General features: G+C 44.2%; 2 protein-coding genes across 3 annotated transcripts in view; one reads left to right on the top strand and one right to left on the bottom strand.

Annotated features, from left to right (window-relative positions):
• The window catches only part of LOC114647755 (mannose-binding protein A-like), a 473,727-nt gene that overhangs the window by 351,318 nt on the left and 100,560 nt on the right, over nucleotides 1-21,849 (top strand). The window lies entirely within an intron of this gene.
• The window catches only part of LOC114647747 (pulmonary surfactant-associated protein D-like), a 120,157-nt gene that overhangs the window by 92,143 nt on the left and 6,165 nt on the right, over nucleotides 1-21,849 (bottom strand). The window contains exons 3-4 of the mRNA XM_051924506.1: nucleotides 10,881-10,970; nucleotides 8,146-8,208 (exon numbers count right to left, since the gene is read on the bottom strand). Coding sequence (XP_051780466.1) covers nucleotides 8,146-8,208; nucleotides 10,881-10,970 — 153 coding nt within the window. The remainder of the gene's footprint in view (nucleotides 1-8,145; nucleotides 8,209-10,880; nucleotides 10,971-21,849) is intronic.

The following is a 21,849-nucleotide window of genomic DNA, read 5'->3' as shown; positions in this document are numbered from 1 at the left end:
TGAACAACTTAAGCTAGGATCGCCCGCATCACGAATTCCCCAGGAACCGATCGGCCACACATACTTGATTATTTATTTAATCAGCTTTTTGATTTGAGATGTGGACCCGCTACACCACACTGTCCAGTTGTTGTACGAGAAAAAAACCTGTGTGCGAAATCGTGGATGAAGCCTTGCAGATATGATTTCTTCAGGAACGTCGAAGAGGTACAGTACATACCTTAGAAACATTTTTCTACATGACAATAGGAATGCGTCGGATTAAAACGGCAACCGGCCATGGGTCCAGTCCCGAGGTGGCCTGTTAAGAGGGATTGTACTGTACCTGTAACCTGTCACCTGTCTCACTGTCTGTGTGGTACCCAACACAATTTAACCCCAAGGACCCCTATCAGCAGGCTGCTTTGCTGACTGGGCGTTTCTTTACTTTCACTTGTTTGCGTCGCCCCAGTTTAATTCCACTAGCGGGCTTCACAATAACATCCTCTGATGCCTTTAAGATGTTACAATTTGAATTTTGTATAATTTTTCTATGGCTTTTCAATTTAGGAGATGAGTTGCACTTTGAAAGTTTTGTAGTAACTGATTTCAAAGTCAGTTTTCAATTATTTTGTGTACTGTTATTGTCTCTCTATTATATAAAAAAATCTTTCAACTTTCTGGAAAAGATTTTTTCAAGTCCTGCGAGACGAGAATATTGCCATGATATTTTTAAAAGTCACGCTCTCCTAGCCACCATTTTAAAACAAGACCACAGTCCTCTCACCTCTCAGTCTTGTGAATGCTTTTGTCAGACACACTTCCTGAACTCTCAGCTCTTCTGAATATTAACGTTTTCCTCACTTTAAGTTCCCAGACATATTATGTCCAAATCTTATTGAACAATTTCATCATGAAGGGTCATCAACAGAAAAAAATGAGTACACGGGCAATCCTAGCACCGAGAAACGAGGAAGTCAGATGAATTTGTAGCGGGTGCCACATGTGCTATTGTTCCGTTGGCAGTTTGCTGCCCCTTAGGGTGCATTTCAGGGAAAGTGGACACTGTAAATACACCTTTAAGGGGGAGGTCGTAACACGGACAGGACGGTTGGTGCTGAAGACTTTGAAACCAGAAAAGAATGGGAGAGAGGGAGACATCTTGTGGAGGAGCAAAGGGAAGCGACGTGGTAGCGCCAAGAAATACACCTGCTGGAAACACTTTTTTTGTTCACTCAGCGACACAAGGGAGATGGGTCTCTGAAGACGAACTCTTTTCTTTTGGTTTCACTGACGATTCTTTGGACCGGTAGGTTTGATCTTTTAGTTATCGGCTCGACGGCCGGTGTATTCCGGTAGGCTTTCTCTTTGCCATAAACAGTAAAGACAGTTAACCTATTTGGACAAACTGATTGCTCCTAATCATGAACATCTCGCTCCTAAACCGGGAAAGGTGGTTTTGATTGCTGTGTTATGTACTCGTCTGTTTGTTTTTCTTGTCTATATTGAGGAAGAAATATTTAGAATTAAGGTGCCTCAGTCTTTCCAAATAATAAAGTATGGTGCTAATAGAACTACAGTAATCCCTCACTTATTGCAGGAGATAGGTTCCAAGGCCGACCGCGATAACTGAATTTCCGCAAAGTAGGGACACCATATTTATTTAATTATTTAATGTGTATTTGGACGTTTTTAAACCCTCCCTGTATTGTTTACAACCCACCCTTTACTCTATTAATAACAGGGACAACTGCTAAGCAATTTGAAATCAGTAGATAAGTTTACACTTACCATATAGCGAAGTACACGTAGCTATATATGACATGATGATGGTGATGAATATGCTGCGCAGTAAAAATGATGACGATGAAGGTGATGATGACTTTTACTGCGCAGCCGATGACTGTATTTAACGTCTCTTCAGACGGCGGTGCCATTTCCTGGGGCACTTCCTCCACGGTTTCCGAAGGTGTATCCGAAGAAGTAGTACTAGGAACTGGCTCTTTTTTGTGAGGCTGCAAAAAGATTGTGATCGGCAGTTGCTGCCGCTGCTTCTTTTTCCGGTCGAAGAGCAGCTTGTAGGTGGTCATGACGTCGTCGACCTTGTTGCAAAGATTCCTAAAGCAGATTCCATCCAGACTACTGCCTTATCACGTCCACTTGCAACTCATTTTGCACCCTGGTTAAAGGACACTGCGGCTGTAGATCTTATATGCTTTTCCTCCTTTTTAAATAAAAAGAATCGTGGACTCATTGATGCTGTAATGGTGTCCTGCAGCGGTGTAGCTGTTCCCTTCCTTCAACATATCCAAAACTTTTACATTTTCTGCAATCATTTGCATCTTCTGTTGGCGCTTGGACACGGCTACTGAAGCAGTAGCACGTTAATGCTGAATGAGTGAGATGAGACTTCCTGGTTAATGCAGCACTCCGTCGCTGAGCCAATCAGCACACAGGAACTTAACTGCGTGCTCTGATTGGGTAGCTTCTCAGCCATCCGCCAATAGCATCTCTTGTATGAAATCAACTGGGCAAACCAACTGAGGAAGCAAGTACCAGAAGTAAAAAGACCCATTGTCCGCAGAAACCCGAGAAGCAGCGAAAAATCTGCGTTATATATTTAGATATGCTTACATATAAAATCCGTGAAGTCGTGAATCCGCGAAAAGTGAACCGCAAAGTAGCGAGGGATTGCTGTATAAGAAACATGTCACTTATGTATTAATAAATATGGAAGGTATTAAGCTAACTCAACAAATGTAATCTACAGACACTAAGCTGTAAGAGTGTATTCCTGTATGACAAATGCACTAAACTAACTTTTAAGGTAGCTTTTGATATTGTATAACCAATTATTATGTGTGATGATGATTATGTGTGAAATGTAAGATTCTTAAATTGTAACTGCCACATAGCTGTTGAAGTATTGTAACCCTGACGGTGTAGAAACAATGAGGAAGTGAGTGTTGTCTGAATCTGTTTAGGTTGCGCACAGTTAGCTGGGAGATCGCTGCAGTTGCTCTTGTGTGTGTTGATGCTCACAAGGGCTATTACTTAAGACTGCGAATGTGCTAATAACTCTTTTAACTGTTAGAAACACTGTGTGTGCTCCTGCATGTTCAAATCCAGGGTGTGACCGCAAGCTATAACAATCTATGTATGACCTTGAAATGAACTGCTTTTTTCTTTTTTTCTTCTTGGGTATTAAAGGATGTCTCGGATTCCTACTTAGTGGGCAGACGGTTTGTGGCACACTGGAACATGACAGGGTCTGGAGGCTGCAGGCTGCAGGCAGGCTGCTGGCAGACTGGGTCTGTAGCCTCGTCTTACCAAGAATAAAATAAATTGATTTTTATTTTATATTGGTGTCCGTTTCCTTGTCGTTCCCGACTTTCAGCATCCACAATATATAAAATATATATGTGTAATTTTTTTTCCTCTTCTTTATTTGGGATATTGCTTGTAGTTTAATGCTGAGCTGGGACATGGGGTGAGGGGTCAAATAAAAGGACAAGCGTTGGTCACGTTGCCCCGATAGATTTTCGATATTGAACTGCTTTGCTCCAGCAGTTTTCTAATTGTGCGGCAACCCGGGGTTTAGTTGTGCTCCCGGGGTAGCGGTACAAATTTACGCCTAAAATGTCGATTGGTAACACGGCAAAATGGTTAAGGCAGAAACGTGTGGCGATCGTGTGGAAGATGAAAACATCAACTGACAATATCCCATAGAATATCTACAACCGTTAACACCGTCCAGTCTTCCACCGCACAAATTACTGTAGACAGAAGGATGTACCCAAGAAAGGTAATATAGTACATCTTCAGGGGATAACATTAGACACCAAGGAGATCTTGATATGCCATTCATATTAAATCGTTAGCAGTTTCTGGTTAGAATTGCTTTTACAAAGACAATTAACAAATCTCAGAGCCAAACATTTGAAAAAAGTCTTTTTATTTATTAGAGAGAAAGAAATGAAATTCAATCAGTTATAAGTCGTGTGGATGCAAATGTAACACTTCACATGAAAATGAATAAAATCTGTTTAAATTGTACATCCACATCCCCATACGCGAGTGGTAGAACCGCAAAGAGGGTTGGCGAGTGAAGCGAGCAGGGGGCAAAGCCCCCTAGTTGTCAAGATATTTCAGGGCAACTGTGCCGCCATTTTTTTCCTGCGGCCAGTGCTAAATCGTGTTCCTGTCGTTAGGGTAGCGTCCCATTCAACTTTGTCAGGGACATGCAAACCGAGGTCGTGGCCCACAAGAAATGTTGGAACGCCTTAAAAGCTCACCCTAGAGATTTCTTCATCATCCAAGCTCATGGAATTCCTAACACTCTTCTTGTGTTTCAATACTAATAATAATAAATTTTTTTGCCAGTGTTACTAGCATAATGGGACCGCAGTTGGACAAGGAGCGATAACCTACGTCTTGGCCTACTAGTACCAGTCTGATAGAGGCAAAGCTTAAAGGGCTTACTTAAAACTGAGATTTATTTACATCATAACCAAGGGCAGCAAATACAAAGCAAAGCACAGAATCAAGAAAGCAGGTTGTGTTAAATCTTCATGTAGTCTCATTAGCAGCAGGAACAAGACGCTGGGCTCCATTCCACTCCCAGATGGCTTCTTTGTCATTAGTGTTGTCTCAAGCAAAATGAACACAAAGAGAGATAAAGAGAAAGAAGCGAGAACTCTCGGAAGTGTCCATTTTTAAAAGCAACACAAAGGGAGAGAAAGGGTGAAAGGGGTGGGGGCTCTTCTCTGAAAAGAGTCCACTTTTATATAAATGAAAAAATCTGCATCTTCTTCCCTTCTCGACCAAAAATGATCAAACACAGAGACCACCCGGCATATTGGCTTCCATCTCTGTTAACGGGGCATATTGACATTTTTTGCAGTTTGTTACAGACATCATTATCACGTTAGAACATTAGAAACATATTGAGGAGAACTGGTCACTTAGCCCAACAGGTCTTAGCAACACCATCCACCTAGCTCCTCCAAAACAACTTCAAGTTGAGCTTTGAAGGTCTCTAGATTCCTACTGTGCAATGTCCACCACACGACAAGCATTACAATCTAATGTTTGCCTTTTCAAATATGTTAGAAAAGTCAGCAAATATCCATAAGTGTGTACTTAGTCTTTCACAGGACTGTATTACAGCAAGTTTTCATTGCTTTAGTGGTTTACACACTCCGTGGAACACAAACCGGCCAAGCAGGCCAAGTCAGAAGTTTTATTTCTTTCTAGCTTTCTTTCATTTTGGTCATTCTGGTTTGTACTGGAATAGCGGCTTGTTGTCATAACATGACAATATTTATTTATCATGTTTATCATATAGTGCTTTTCACATCTATCTATCTATCTATCTATCTATCTATCTATCTATCTATCTATCTATCTATCTATCTATCTATCTATCTATCTATCTATCTATCTATCTATCTATCTATCTATCTATCTATCTATCTATCTATTGAGGTGGAAAGAGCCATTTCCAGCTGTCTGATTTACACCAACTGTGAAATGCAATTATTTCTGCGTGATCAAATATTTCTGGCCATCCATTCATCCATCAGTGTATACTGAAAGTCCAACATGCTGTCCATTGGGCCACAGAGCCTTACCAGCATTTCTTCTCACCTTAAACTCTGTGCTAGCTATGGTAGGTTCCAGCATCCCTCGCCTCCACCTTATTGATTGGGTTAGAAAATGACATGACACCCAGCAGCAGGTGGAAGCCCAGATGACCACATGTTAATAGACCGTCAACTCAGTGTACATTACAGCTGACTTGTTGTTCAGTTAATCAGTTTAGATCTTGTCAATTCATTTCACGTTTGTCTAATTTGTTTAGCCAAATTGGCTATCTCAGACACTTCCCGGGAACCATTGTTACCCTACCTTGTTCACCCCTTGGGCCTGGTGTGCCTCGTGCGCCTGGTGGACCTACAGGTCCTGAAGGTCCATAACGTCCAGGTGGGCCTACAAAAAAGATTTCAGAGGGAAACTTGAGCACTTGTGGCTGCAAACCTCCAAACATTACAGCAAAGGCAACTCCCATTGTTTCATATTTTTAGCTTTTCAATGACTATATACTGTAACATCTATCTATCTATCTATCAATCTATCTATCAATAAAGTATCTATCTATCTATCTATCTATCTATCTATCTATCTATCTATCTATCTATCTATCTATCTATCTATCTATCTATCTATCTATCTATCTATCTATCTATCTACAGTCATATGAAAAAGTTTGGGAACCCCTCTCAGCCTGTATAATAATTTGCTCTCCTTTTAACATTAAAGATAACAGTGGTCTGTCTTTCATTTCCTAGGAACATCGGAGTACTGTGGTGTTTTCCAAACAAAGATTTTTAGTGACGCAGTATTTAGTTGTATGAAATTAAATCAAATTTGAAAAACTGGCTGTGCACAAATGTGGGTCCCCTTGTCATTGTGCTGATTTGAATGCCTGTCATTGCTCAATGCTGATTACTTGGTTGGATGAGCACGTTAAGCCTTGAACTTCATAGACAGGTGTGTCCAATCATGAGATATAAAGGTATTTAAGGTGGTCAATTACAAGTTGTGCTTCCTTCCCTTTGACTCTCCTCTGAAGAGTGACAGCATGGGATCCTCAAAGCAACTCTCCAAAGATCTGAAAACAAAGATTGTTGAGTCTCATGGTTTAGGGGAAGGCTACAAAAAGCCATCTCAGAGGTTTAAACTGTCAGTTTCAACTGTAAGGAATGGAATCAGGAAATGGAAGGCCACAGGCACAGTTGATGTTAAACCCAGCAGGTCTGGCAGGCCAAGAAAAATACAGGAGCGGCATATGAGCAGGATTGTGAGAATGGCTACAGACAACCCACAGATCACCTCCAAAGATCTGCAAGAACATCTTGCTGCAGATGGTGTATCTGTACATCGTTCTGCAATTCAGTGCAATTGGCAGAAACAAATCTGTATGGCAGGATGATGAGAAAGAAGCCCTTTCTGCACTCATGTCACAAACAGAGTCGCTTGTTGTATGCAAATGCTCACTTAGACAAGCCAGATTCGTTTTGGAACAAAGTGCTTTGGATTGATTAGACACAAATCTGATCAGAACAAAAAGCGCTTTGCATGGCAGAAGAAGAACACCGCATTCCAAGAAAAACACCTGCTACCTACTGTCACATTTGGTGGAGGTTCCATCATGCTGTGGAGCTGTGTGGCTAGTTCAGGGACTGGGGCCCTTGTTAAAGTCGAGGGTCTGATGAATTCAACCCAATATCAACAGATTCTTCAGGATAATGTTCAAGCATCAGTCATAAAGTTGAAGTTACGCAGGGGTTGGATATTCCAACAAGACAATGACCCAAAACACAGTTGGAAATCTACAAAGGCATTCATGCAGAGGGAGAAGTACAATGTTCTGGAATGGCCGTCACAGTCCCCTGACTTGAATATCATCGAAAATCTATGGGATGATTTGAAGCAGGCTGTCCATCAAATTGAACTGAACTGGAGAGATTTTGTATGGAAGAATGGTCAACAATACCTCCATCCAGAATCAGACGCTCATCACAGGCTATAGGAGGACAGCGTCTAGAGGCTGTTATATTGGGAAAAGGAGGCTCAACTAAGTACTGATGTCATATCTCTGTTGGGGTGCCCACATTAATGCACCTGTCTAATTGTGTTATCATGCATATTGCATATTTTCTGTTAATCGAATAAACGTAATGTCACTGCTGAAATACTACTGTTACCATAAGGCATGTCAGATATTAAAAGGAAGTTGCTACTTTTTTTTTTTACTCAGCCAATGATAAACAAATCTATCTACCATATAGTGCCTTTCATATCTATCTATCTATCTATCTATCTATCTATCTATCTATCTATCTATCTATCTATCTATCTATCTATCTATCTATCTATCTATCTATCTATCTATCTATCTATCTATCTATCTATCTATCTATCTACACCCAGCAGCAGGTGGAAGCCCAGATGACCACATGATAATAGACCGTCAACTGCTGACTTGTTGTTCAGTGAATCAGTTTAGATCTTGTTAATTCATTTCACGTGTGTCTAATTTGTTTAGTCAAATTGGCTATCTCAGACACTTCCCGGGAACCATTCTTACCCTACCTTGTTCACCCCTTGGGCCTGGTGCGCCTGGTGCACCTACAGGTCCTGAAGGTCCATGATATCCAGATGGGCCTACAAAAAAGATTTCAGAGGGAAACTTGAGCACTTGTGGCCGCAAACCTCCAAACATTACAACAAAAGCAACTCCAATTTTTTCATATTTTGAACTTTTCAATGACTATACTGTATACTGTAACAGAAGGAGATGGGCTTGTAGCGAGGTTAATACTAAGGAAGGCAAACAAATTAAAACAGTTTCTCTTATTTACAAATACAGTTTACAGTAAATACCCAAAGGAAATGATGACAGTGATTACACGCAAAAACAACCTGGAATAAGGTGAGTAACTCAGTTAAGGCAGAAACCTAAAAACATGCCTGAGTCCACTTATGGAGTTTTCCTTTGGTGAAGCACTCCAAAGTGGTAAAGAAAGATAAAACAGTTTAAAAATGTTTACTTCCTACATCTAATAGTTTACATTGCCTTGTTGTCCAAGTCCCTCTGAAATGATTCCACAGATTCGAGATTCTCTGCCAATGCTCCTTGCTTGGTGTCATCTGTAAACTTCACCAACTTATTATTTATATTCTTCTCCAAGTCATTAATATATTGTAGGTGCCATATGGGATTGTCCGTCATCCCCTCTAGAAAGGAAAATGGCCTCCCTGCCAGGAAACAGGCTGGCATGGAAGAAAAGCAAAGGACTGACATCCCGACTCGGTTATGTGAATTGATCCCTTGCTTCGAAGGGAGGACAGAATGATGGAAGGATCAGGAGGAGTTAGTCTGTTCAGGGTCTATATTCACCTGAATCGCTAGAGGCCAGCATCCATGGTTTGCTACTCTCACATGAACAGGCTGGGAATTGTAGTCCTGTGGGACATCCCTGTTGTGTGCATTATAGGAACTTTACAGGAACTTCCACCTGACCCAGAAGTGCTTCTATCAGATTTTGGATGTATTCTTCGGATTCGGTTTAAAGGGATCCGCTCTGCCTTGCCTCAAAGAGTCAGATTCGGGAGGCAGAGGACAACACTTGTGAGCAGAAGAGCAGTAGGGAGAGAGCAGAAAAAGGGAAGAATTCACCGTCCATGTACATGCTGTGTGATAGAAGGTATTTGGAAGCAAAAAAATCCATTAGAACTGAACCTGTGACTGCGTTCATGTCAGTTGTATCTGGGTTTGGGGTTCAGTGGCGCCCTCTGCAGTTCACAACACATATTAAAAATAGCAGTGGCTCCAGTGCTAACCCCTGAGAGACAGGGCTCTTAACGTCAGCCAGTTCTGAGAAGGTTCCTCACACCCTCATCATCCTCTTCTTCCTGTGTTTGAGTCAATTCTGCACCCATCCACACACCACACCATGAAATGCCACTTCTTTTAGTTTAATGCCCAACCTCTCACATGGCTCCTTATTAAAAGCTTCCTGAAAGTCCTGATAGATAACACTCTGCTCAAATCCTTTTGTTGCTTCCTAATGGAGTTCCAGCATGTTAATAAAACACGACCTTCCTCTTCTGAACCCACGCAGACCCTTTAGTTAGGCTCCTGTTCTTGTCCTGTTCTGAGCTCTTCTGTTGTTAAAGTATTGCCTAAATATTTCACTGTGGCCCCGAGAAACATCATTTCTTACTGCTGTTTAATGTCCCAAGTTAGGGGTATTGATGGTATGACAATAAATCCCATTAGACTTGACTTGACTCAATTTTCTCCTTAATAATTCCTTCCATTAATTTTCCTGTGATGCATGTTAAGCTTTCTGGCCTGTAGTTGCTTGGCTCTGCCCAATCTCCCCTTTTTATAAAACGGGATAATATTTGCCATCTTGCAGTCTTTAGTAGGGTGGCGCAGTGGTAGCGCTGCTGCCTCGTAGTAAGGAGACCTGGGTTCACTTCCCATTCATGGAGTTTGCATGTTCTCCCCGTGTCTGCGTGGGTTTCCTCCCACAGTCCAAAGACATGCAGGTTAGGTGCATTGGCGATCCTAAATTGTCCGCTTGGGGTGTGTGTGTCCTGTGGTGGGCTGGCGCCCTGCCTGGGATTTGTTCCTTCCTTGCGCCCTCTGCTGGCTGGGATTGGTTCCAGCAGACCCCGTGACTCTGTGTTAGGATATAGCAGGTTGGAGACTGACTGACTGACTGTCTTTAGGAATTTCCCCAGTGTGCAGTGACTGCCTAAAAACAGGTGTCACTTATCACTTAAACCTTAAACTGACACATACTTGGGGGGTTAATGCACCCCCGGACGGCAGATACTTTTTTTCCTGCACTTTTTAAGGAAACGTCACAATTCACCTAGAAAAAGTGAATTTTTTTCATGCAAAGAGCATCACTATTACTTTAACACTGATCATTTTACACACTGTCAATGAACTGTAAAAACTATTTAAAAACTACTAGAGCAATCTATTATTATATGGAAAAGGTGCAAGTGATGCCACTGATGAAACTCAGTAAATCACAGAGCCAACTGCACTTGAACTGGCTGCACTCAGAGGTAAGCGCTAACGCTTGCAGGCTAGTCTAGTGCAGCGGCTGAATCCCAGGGGCAGTGATGCTGCAGGGGGCGCCAGTGGTCCCGTGCTGGCTGCTCAACGAATGTACTGCACTGACTGATCAGCCCCGGCATGCTGGCAAATTGAACTGGAACAGACTATAGCTGGTTCTGGTGGTTTAAGGGTTAAAGTGAGATTCAAAGCCATATAAGCAAAAAGAAAAAGAAACTCCAGATCTCTGCTCCGATACCTTGGGGTCCTGGTAATCCCCTCTCACCCTTTAGGCCTGCTGCTCCTCGTGGGCCTGGTGGTCCTAAGTTTCCAGGTAGGCCAGGTCTACCTGCAAAAAGATTTCAGAGGGTAACTTGAGCACTTGTGGCCACAACTTCCAAACATTACAGCAAAAAGCAAAAGTCACAGATTTTTCACATTTTTAAATTGTCATTGATTTATTCCTATATAGCAGAAGGAGATGGGCTTGTAATGAGGTTAATAATAAGTGTAGGCCCTCCTAGTTGGGTATAACAGTAAACTTGGAAGTAAGCCTCAGAGACACAGGAACAGAGTTGTGATTGGTGCTATTTACTACCAATCAAGGTATAGTGCGCCCTTAGTACTCCAGTGATTTTTGTTTTTCTTGGGGAGGTGAGAGGAAGAGCGTGTGGAAACAGAGCGAGGTGAGAGGAAGAGTGTGTGGAGACAGAGCGAGGTGAGAGGACGAACACGTGGAGACAGAGCGAGGTGAGAGGAAGAGCGTGTGGAGACAGAGCGAGGTGAGAGGAAGAGTGTGTGGAGACAGAGCGAGGTGAGAGGAAGAGCATGTAGAGCCAGAGCGATGTGAGAGGAAGAGCGTGTGGAGACAGAGCGAGGTGAGAGGACAAACACATGGAGACAGAGCGAGGTGAGAGGAAGAGCGTGTGGAGACAGAGCGAGGTGAGAGGAAGAGTGTGTGGAGACAGAGCGAGGTGAGAGGACGAACACGTGGAGACAGAGCGAGGTGAGAGGAAGAGCGTGTGGAGACAGAGCGAGGTGAGAGGAAGAGTGTGTGGAGACAGAGCGAGGTGAGAGGAAGAGTGTGTGGAGACAGAGCGAGGTGAGAGGACGAACACGTGGACACAGAGCGAGGTGAGAGGAAGAGCGTGTGGAGACAGAGCGAGGTGAGAGGAAGAGTGTGTGGAGACAGAGCGAGGTGAGAGGAAGAGCGTGTGGAGACAGAGCGAGGTGAGAGGACAAACACATGGAGACAGAGCGAGGTGAGAGGAAGAGCGTGTGGAGACAGAGCGAGGTGAGAGGAAGAGTGTGTGGAGACAGAGCGAGGTGAGAGGACGAACACGTGGAGACAGAGCGAGGTGAGAGGAAGAGCGTGTGGAGACAGAGCGAGGTGAGAGGAAGAGTGTGTGGAGACAGAGCGAGGTGAGAGGAAGAGCGTGTGGAGACAGAGCGAGGTGAGAGGAAGAGCGTGTGGAGACAGAGCAAGGTGAGAGGAAGAGCGTGTGGAGACAGAGCGAGGTGAGAGGAAGAGCGTGTGGAGACAGAGCGAGGTGAGAGGAAAAGCATGCAGAGACAGAGCGAGGTGAGAGGAAGAGCATGTGGAGACAGAGAGAGGTGAGAGGAAGAGCGTGTGGAGACAGAGCGAGGTGAGAGGAAGAGCATGCAGAGACAGAGCAAGGTGAGAGGAAGAGCGTGTGGAGACAGAGCGAGGTGAGAGGAAGAGCGTGTGGAGACAGAGCGAGGTGAGAGGAAAAGCATGCAGAGACAGAGCGAGGTGAGAGGAAGAGCATGTGGAGACAGAGAGAGGTGAGAGGAAGAGCGTGTGGAGGTAGAGCGAGGTGAGAGGAAGAGCATGCAGAGACAGAGCGAGGTGAGAGGAAGAGCATGTGGAGACAGAGAGAGGTCAGAGGAAGAGCGTGTGGAGGTAGAGCGAGGTGAGAGGAAGAGCGTGTGGAGGTAGAGCGAGGTGAGAGGAAGAGCATGCAGAGACAGAGCGAGGTGAGAGGAAGAGCATGTGGAGACAGAGAGAGGTCAGAGGAAGAGCGTGTGGAGGTAGAGCGAGGTGAGAGGAAGAGCGTGTGGAGACAGAGCGAGGTGAGAGGAAGAGCATGCAGAGACAGAGCGAGGTGAGAGGAAGAGCGTGTGGAGGCAGAGCAAGGTGAGAGGAAGAGCATGCGGAGACAGAGCGAGGTGAGAGGAAGAGCGTGTGGAGGCAGAGCGAGGTGAGAGGAAGAGCATGCAGAGACAGAGCGAGGTGAGAGGAAGAGCATGTGGAGACAGAGAGAGGTGAGAGGAAGAGTGTGTGGAGGCAGAGCGAGGTGAGAGGAAGAGCATGTGGAGACAGAGAGAGGTGAGAGGAAGAGTGTGTGGAGGCAGAGCGAGGTGAGAGGAAGAGCATGCAGAGACAGAGCGAGGTGAGAGGAAGAGCGTGTGGAGACAGAGCGAGGTGAGAGGAAGAGCATGCAGAGACAGAGCGAGGTGAGAGGAAGAGCGTGTGGAGGCAGAGCGAGGTGAGAGGAAGAGCATGCGGAGACAGAGCGAGGTGAGAGGAAGAGCGTGTGGAGGCAGAGCGAGGTGAGAGGAAGAGCATGCAGAGACAGAGCGAGGTGAGAGGAAGAGCATGTGGAGACAGAGAGAGGTGAGAGGAAGAGTGTGTGGAGGCAGAGCGAGGTGAGAGGAAGAGCGTGTAGAGGCAGAGAGAGGTGAGAGGAAGAGCGTGTGGAGGCAGAGCGAGGTGAGAGGAAGAGCATGCAGAGACAGAGCGAGGTGAGAGGAAGAGCATGTGGAGACAGAGAGAGGTGAGAGGAAGAGCGTGTGGAGGCAGAGCGAGGTGAGAGGAAGAGCGTGTAGAGGCAGAGAGAGGTGAGAGGAAGAGCATGTGGAGACAGAGAGAGGTGAGAGGAAGAGTGTGTGGAGGCAGAGCGAGGTGAGAGGAAGAGCGTGTGGAGACAGAGCGAGGTTGTGGAGAGCACGAGAGTGAAAAAAAAAAAAAAAAAAAGAGCCAAAAAGTTGTTTTTGGTGGTCAGTGTTAAACGTGAGAGGAGTTGAGCGGGTTTGGCTTATTGGAACGCAGATGAGAAAGAGAGCTCGGCTTTGAAAAAAAAGGAAGGGACAGACAAACGAAGAGTCGGATGCCTACTTTACATAAATTTGCTGTTTAAAGGAAATACGAAAAAAGGGGACGCAAATAAAACTTGCATCAAGATGAAGTTACTGGCGTCATCCCAGACGGAGCTGTGAGATTCCTCTGTTTCACCACGGAGGTAAATGTGAAGTGCGCGGAAAGTTCTGGAAGGACACCATGAGTACATGTGAAGTTGTGTATGGCATATGAGCTCCAACTAAGTGCACCAATGATATATTGTGGCAGATTGCTGGGGTTCTTACCTGGCCGGGATGCCTGGAAGGACCGGAAAGGGACATGAATAGCATCCGGGTCACGAGGGGGCAACCGCCCTGGACTAGGAGATGACCACAGGAAAGGAACAAAGAGGTTCTGGCCTGTCTGGACCCGTGGCCACCGCCAGGGGGTGCCTCAAGCCTCGTGGGACCCAGAGAACCGTCACTTCTGCCACACCAGGCAAGATGGCAGATGAACCTGCCAGGGACGCCAGGGCAGCACTTCCACCACACCAGGAAGTGCTTCCGGAAGATTGTCACCAGCGACCTGGAATACATCTGCGCAGGAATAAAAGGCACCATCTTCTGACAGTTGAGGAGCTTGGGTCGGGAGTGGGAGCAGGACAAAGCTCCCAGGAGAAGAGTAGAGGCGGCTAAGGACTGAGATATAAAGAAGTTCATTGTGGGGATTATTGCTGAGTGCTTTGTGTGGTGTTTGGGACGGAAACATGTAAATAATAAACAAGCGAGTTTTATAAAGATGTGGTCTCCAACTGGGGGTGTCTGGGTAAGTCTCACAATATATATAGTTGATTTCTATGTGTGAACCTTGCCTGTGCTGTTAAACTGCAATTACACACAATGGAATAAAGTGAGTAGCTCAGTTAAGGCTGTGGCGGACGGCCGGGGCCCTTACCTGGCTGGAAGGACCAAGGGAGAGAACACATCCAAAGTCGTACAGTATCTCTCCTGGAGCAGTAAATGATAGCTCTCCTAGGTTGCAGCGGTGCCTTGGACTTCTACAGGGCTCCATGGGAGTTGGAGTTTGGTAGAGCCCTTTTTCATGGGTGCTGCCAGGGGGTACTGCAGGTATTGTTGAGCCCTGTGTGGCAGCATTCCTACCACATCCAGAAGTGCTGCCGGAAGAAGGTCATTGAGCACCTGGAGCACTTCCAGATGCCCTATAAAAGGAGCCAGCCACCACTACTCCAAGAGCCACAGTCGGGAGGTGGAGAACAAAGCTTGCAAGAAGAGGAATGGAGACAACAAAAGAGAGACAGAGACCAGAGAATGAAGAACACTGTGCTTTGTTATTGTATTAATTGAGCTATGAAGGTGAGAAACGAGGGAAAGTGTTTCCCACAAAAGTGTGTGTATTGAACTTGTGTCCTGTATCTGTCTGTGTCAGGTTTGGGAGGGAGGAGTGCCCTCTGTAGGCCACAAGTGGTGTAGTCGGCAGGATTTGTGGCTACCTGCAAGCTGCAATTTTATTCTTGTGGCAACCCGACACTGCTGCGTGAAACATGCACACAGCACACTAGCAGCAGGCAGTGAAGCCACCAGTCCTGTGCCGGATGTAATTGATTGATAGTAAACAGGTGTTTTCCAGATTTGGGGCTGCAGTCTCCTTCTATCATCTGTCCCCCTTTACAGGGACGGCTTTCACTGACACACACATAAACAGCAAACAGGACGATGGAAACAAGACGCACGTGGTACTAACACTGTCAACACTATTACTGCTATGTAGCCCCGCCACATAGTGAGTTTCTCAAAATGCAATATAAGACACGAGAACCCCTACTCTTAGTAATGAGACTATTTATATCGGAAATAATAATAATAATTCATTACATTTATATAGCGCTTTTCTCAGTACTCAAAGCGCTATCCACACAGGGAGGAACCGAACCCACAATCTTCCACAGTCTCCTTACTGCAAAGCAGCAGCACTACCACTGCGCCACCTGTGAGAAATAGATAGAACCTTAACCCTAATTTGATTCCCTTTGATGGAGGGGTCCTTTAAAAACTGCAAAAATAACCACCAGATTAATTAAATCAGTTAAACAAACAGTATATATTATGAAAACCCAAACAGAATTTTAAACTTATTCACCTTTAGAAAATCCTACACGAACGGAAACTGAGCAAGTAAACAGATACTATGACCATACACCTGAGCACCCCTTTATAATGAACTACACGCCGAAAAGGAAATGAGATGCACAAAAAAAAAAAAAACTACCTGCAGACAGTACATACATATTGTGGCAGGCTGGCCGGAACGCCCCTGCCGCATATGTTCCGCGGGAGCAAGCACGGGAGACCCAATACCTTCCCCTGGACGTCAGATGGCAGCCTCCCTGGGTTGCAATGGTGCCTCTGACACCCCCCCGGGGCTTCATTGGAGTTGGAGTTTGGTGCAGCTCAGTTGGGTTTCACAGGTGCCGCCAGGGGGTGCTGAAGCGGGAGCTGCTGGGCCCTTCTGGGCAGTAGTTTTACCACACCCGGAAGTGCAGCCGGGTGTCGCCAATCAAGCACCTGGAGCACTTCCAGGTGCCTAATAAAAGGAGCCAGTGATCACCACTCAGGAGTCAGAGTCGGGAGTAGGAGGACGAAACTGCCTAGGAGGAGTGGAGGATAATACTTTAGTTTATTGGTGTTTTGGTGTGTACTGTGCTTGGGACTGTGTACTGCCTGTGGGACATGAGGAAGACGTGCGCCCACAGGTGAAGAAAAATAAACCATCTCTTTCATTTATACATGTACCTCCGGTGTCAGTCTGTGTCGGGTCTGTGCTGGTGAAGCGTCTATTTCACAATATATATATATACAGTGCATCCGGAAAGTATTCACAGCACATCACTTTTTCCACATTTTGTTATGTTACAGCCTTATTCCAAAATGGATTAAATTCATTTTTTTCCTCAGAATTCTACACACAACACCCCATAATAACAACGTGAAAAAAGTTTACTTGAGGTTTTTGCAAATTTATTAAACATAAAAAAACTGAGAAATCCCATGTCCATAAGTATTCACAGCCTTTGCTCAATACTTTGTCGATGCACCTTTGGCAGCAATTACAGCCTCAAGTCTTGTTGAATATGATGCCACAAGCTTGGCACACCTATCCTTGGCCAGTTTCGCCCATTCCTCTTTGCAGCACCTCTCAAGCTCCATCAGGTTGGATGGGAAGCGTCGGTGCACAGCCATTTTAAGATCTCTCCATAGATGTTCAATTGGATTCAAGTCTGGGCTCTGGCTGGGCCACTCAAGGACATTCACAGAGTTGTCCTGAAGCCACTCCTTTGATATCTTGGCTGCGTGCTTAGGGTCGTTGTCCTGCTGAAAGATGAACCGTCGCCCCAGTCTGAGGTCAAGAGCTCTCTGGAGCAGGTTTTCATCCAGGATGTCTCTGTACATTGCTGCAGTCATCTTTCCCTTTATCCTGACTAGTCTCCCAGTTCCTGCCGCTGAAAAACATCCCCACAGCATGATGCTGCCACCACCATGCTTCACTGTAGGGATGGTGCCAGGTTTCCTCCAAACGTGACGCCTGGCATTCACACCAAAGAGTTCAATCTTTGTCTCATCAGACAAGAGAATTTTCTTTCTCATGGTCTGAGAGTCCTTCAGGTGCCTTTTGGCAAACTCCAGGTGGGCTGCCATGTGCCTTTTACTAAGGAGTGGCTTCCGTCTGGCCACTCTACCATACAGGCCTGATTGGTGGATTGCTGCAGAGATGGTTGTCCTTCTGGAAGGTTCTCCTCTCTCCACAGAGGTCCTCTGGAGCTCTGACAGAGTGACCATCGGGTTACTGGTCACCTCCCTGACTAAGGTCCTTCTCCCCCCGATGGCTCAGTTTAGATGGCCGGACAGCTCTAGGAAGAGTCCTGGTGGTTTCGAACTTCTTCCGTTTACGGATGATGGAGGCCACTGTGCTCATTGGGACCTTCAAAGCAGCAGAAATTTTTCTGTAACCTTCCCCAGATTTGTACCTTGAGACAATCCTGTCTCGGAGGTCTACAGACAATTCCTTTGACTTCATGCTTGGTTTGTGCTCTGACATGAACTGTCAACTGTGGGACCTTATATAGACAGGTGTGTGCCTTTCCAAATCATGTCCAATCAACTGAATTTACCACAGGTGGACTCCAATGAAGCTGCAGAAACATCTCAAGGATGATCAGGGGAAACAGGATGCACCTGAGCTCAATTTTGAGCTTCATGTCAAAGGCTGTACGTACATGTGCTTTCTCAATTTTTTTATTTTTAAAAAATTTGCAAAAACCTCAAGTAAACTTTTTTCACGTTGTCATTATGGGGTGTTGTGTGTAGAATTCTGAGGAAAAAAAATGAATTTAATCCATTTTGGAATAAGGCTGTAACATAACAAAATGTGGAAAAAGTGATGCTCTGTGAATACTTTCCAGATGCACTGTATATATATACAGTATATATACTATCTATATATATATATATATATATATATATAAAATATATAAGTATGCGGTGGGCTTGCACCCTTCCTGGGGTTTGTTTCCTGCCTTGTGCCCTGTGTTGGCTGGGATTGGCTCCAGCAGACCCCCGTGACCCTGTAGTTAGGATATAGCGGGTTGGATAATGGATGGATGGATGGATATATATATATTGTGACAAGAAGAGACCTGAGACATTGTAAAGGTTTGGGGCAGCCACCCGTATAATGTGTTCCAGGCTGCAAAAAGTAAAAAGGTTGGTAGCAAGTAAAGTTTACAAGACAGAGTCCAAAACAGAACTGAATTCCAGAGGAAGGGAGTGAGGCTTTGTAGGAAGTCTGGGAGAAGTGATGTCATCCTCGAGGCCGGGACCAGTAGTGGCGTGTCACGAGTCAAGGCAGTGGCTCCTGGTGGGATTTCCCGGGAAAGGTCTGCAGGTCTGCAACTTAGAAAGAGCGTTAGTGCACCACGCCACCCCCTGGGCAGATGTGTTACCATTATTCTCCAAGCCCTTCAGCTGCCTCCTATTCACACGTGTGTGACACTATATAGTATACAAATACAGTGGTGCCTCGGTTTGCGAACATAATTCGTTTTTTGGAAATGTGCTTGTAATCCAAAGCACTCGTATATCAAAGCGAAATTCCCCATAAGAAATAATGGAAATTCAGATGATTCGTTCTACAATCCAAACGAGAGGAGGAGGAAGGTTATTGCATAGGATGACTTTCACTCTAACTAACGGAATCCCTGCTGTCTGTCGGCTCACTGGAATCTTTTTCTTTTTTTGCGACTTTAACAAGGAATCCTCTCCAATGACAGTTGCCTTTGCCTGAAGAGTCACTACACTTGAACACAAAATTTAAAAAATGCATTACTCACTATAAGGTTTCTAAATTCTTTTGGGATTCCACTCAACGGGACGACATGCGGAAGAGCGTCCCGAAGCAACTGCAGGTTGCCAGTGCTGTAGCAGTTTGGTGCAAAAGTGAACCTGAAAAGATCACGGCCATGCTATAAGTGTCTGCCATCAATGGGTGATGCAAGGAACATTATAAATGCAGGGCAGGGCCGGGACAAGGGTGAGGCAAACGAGGTACAATGGGAAAGGGCACCAAATTAATTAAAAATAAAAATGAATAAATTGCAAAATAAAGAAAAAAGACAAATGTATGTTGCAATGTTCATCAAATACCTTAAGCAAACTGATGATTTTCATCAGACGCTCTCTCTCATATGATAGCGCCCTATAAATTCTGAGAATTCTTATCAGAAATAATCAGTTTCAAACATCAGGCAGTGACGTTAATTCCAGACCTTAAAGCAGCTATGAGTTTAGATCTTTTAAAAACGATTCATGAATATCATTTAGTTCAGTCCTGTCCAAATTTAGAAGTTGCACTGAGAATATTCCTAACACTACCTGTTACTGTTGCTTCTGGTGAGAGAAGCTTTAGTAAACTAAAAATTATCAAAACATATTTAAGATCGTCACTTGCTCAGGAGAAATGGTCAAAAATGGCAATTTTATCAATCAAATAGGAATTCACGAAACAAATTAATTTTGATAAAATAATTGATGAATTTGCTTCACTAAAAGCAAGAAAAGTAAAACTTTAAAAAAAGATTTTATAGTGGGCATTTATTTAATTATTTATTCATTGTAATTATATTAAACCAGTAATGGCGACCTGCACGATAACGTGCAGTGAATACCCTTGACTTGAGAATTCCTAGTCTTCATCCTCTTTCTCTTTACATTTATCATTTGTTTGCTCAGAAGTTGATGCGCTTGCTGCCTCCTGAGCAGCTCTTCTTTTCTCCACCCTAGCGGCCCGATTCTTCTCTTCTTCCATCGCGTTAAAACTGATTAAGTCAGTGTTTGTGTTGCAATTACTTATTACATTTCCTTAATTTTTCACTTAATCTGGCACTCAAGTCTTCAATCTGCCTCAAGAATGATTTAAGATATGAAGAGGTAGAGGAAGTGACGGTGAAGGTGGTAGGGATGACAACGGCGCCCGTATGCATACACTGCAGAGCTGATGCTGAGAGTTGATTCTACAATTAAATAAAATAAAAATAAAAAGAAGACTAGTCTTAGAGGTCAATCATCACCCCGAAAGTGGATAGTAGACATCATGTAGTATATGTGTACCAAATTTCAGGTCAATGGGTCAAACGGTTTGCAAGCTATAGGCGATTTAAAATCCTGGACAGACAAACGGACAGCCACGGTAGCATATTATATAAGAAGATTTTGTTGTGTCTAAAGTATTATTGATATTATTTTGTCTCTATTATTAAATTAAATATTTTTTAAAAATTGTAATATTCTAATCCATCTCATGTGTAATACTTATTTTGTTTTTCTTTTGTTAAGGTTGGTGTGATTTTATTTTAATATGTGCAATTTTATGTTCCTATTACTATTGTACTATTACTGCGTTATGTGATTTTTTATTTAATAATTAATAAATTTAATTTGTTCTCAAAATCATTTATTTATTTATTTTTATTTAATACTTATTAGTAATAAAAAACTATAGACATAGGGGAGCAAATGTATCCTTATCTAGGCCCGGCTCTGATGCAGGGCATAGTATTACTTGGCCACTAACCTGGCTCCGACTCTGCAGGATTGCTGTGTCTGTGTTTAGGAGAGTGGCAGATCCTGCGACAATAAAGAACCGTGCTGTTCCTGTTTCAAGCTGAATTAAAGCTGATTTTGCTAAAGTACTCAGACTCAGCACACACACGTGGTCACCACGCTATAATAAACAGTATACACTCGTACGGATGTTGACTATACGAGAGAGGCATGCCGACTGAGACCGAGCATGGGAGACAATTACCCAAAATCCCGTGGAGAGAGAAGAACCATGGGCTCAGTTGTGATCACATGATGCTCGGCAGACAAAGCATATACATGCTACTCGTATTGCAAGACCTCGCTCGTTTATCAAGGTAGAATTTATTAAAAATTTTGGCTCGTCTTGCAAAACACTCGCCAACTGAGGTACTCACAATCCAAGGTTTTACTGTATATACAAATATAAGTAAAAGATACTTTTTGATTGTCTTCTTTGCCTTTAGATCCAACTGGCCTGGGTATTTTGCCATTAAATCCAACACAATGGTAAAATATATCACTGGCACGATTCCCCTCTACAATATAAAGGAGAGTTCTCACCGGGTTGGAGACTAGTCTTATCTAGGATGCCGAAGTCCGTCTCACCCTGGTGTAGTGGCGTTAATGTCCCTCAAATGGAAGACACAAGCATCACAAATAAAAGGCAGCGACGAGCACACTGATGTTCTCCACTGATCAGCCAGCATTTGTTTTTGTGTGCACCCAAACAAATCTACATACAGAGCTTTCGCGCCTTTTGGATCGCTCCGCTCCCTTTCTAATCCTCTCTCCCAGCTCCATCTCCTCTCCTTTTTCAAAATGTGCGCCTCCTTTCCTTTTTGAAGATGGTCCCCCCCTCTTACGACATACACCAGAGCGTTCATGCAAGGACCCACAGGTGTGGATTGGCCCCCTGCACTCCTTAAAAATATATCCTTAAAAAACTCAATGCTCAATGATACATTCTAAAGGGAACAAGGAGGCAGAAACAG

Source organism: Erpetoichthys calabaricus, chromosome 3 (genome assembly GCF_900747795.2).
Source record: "Erpetoichthys calabaricus chromosome 3, fErpCal1.3, whole genome shotgun sequence".
Lineage (NCBI taxonomy): Eukaryota > Metazoa > Chordata > Cladistia > Polypteriformes > Polypteridae > Erpetoichthys > Erpetoichthys calabaricus.
Note: the sequence above shows the minus strand (reverse complement) of the source record. Positions and strands in the feature narration are given on the sequence as shown.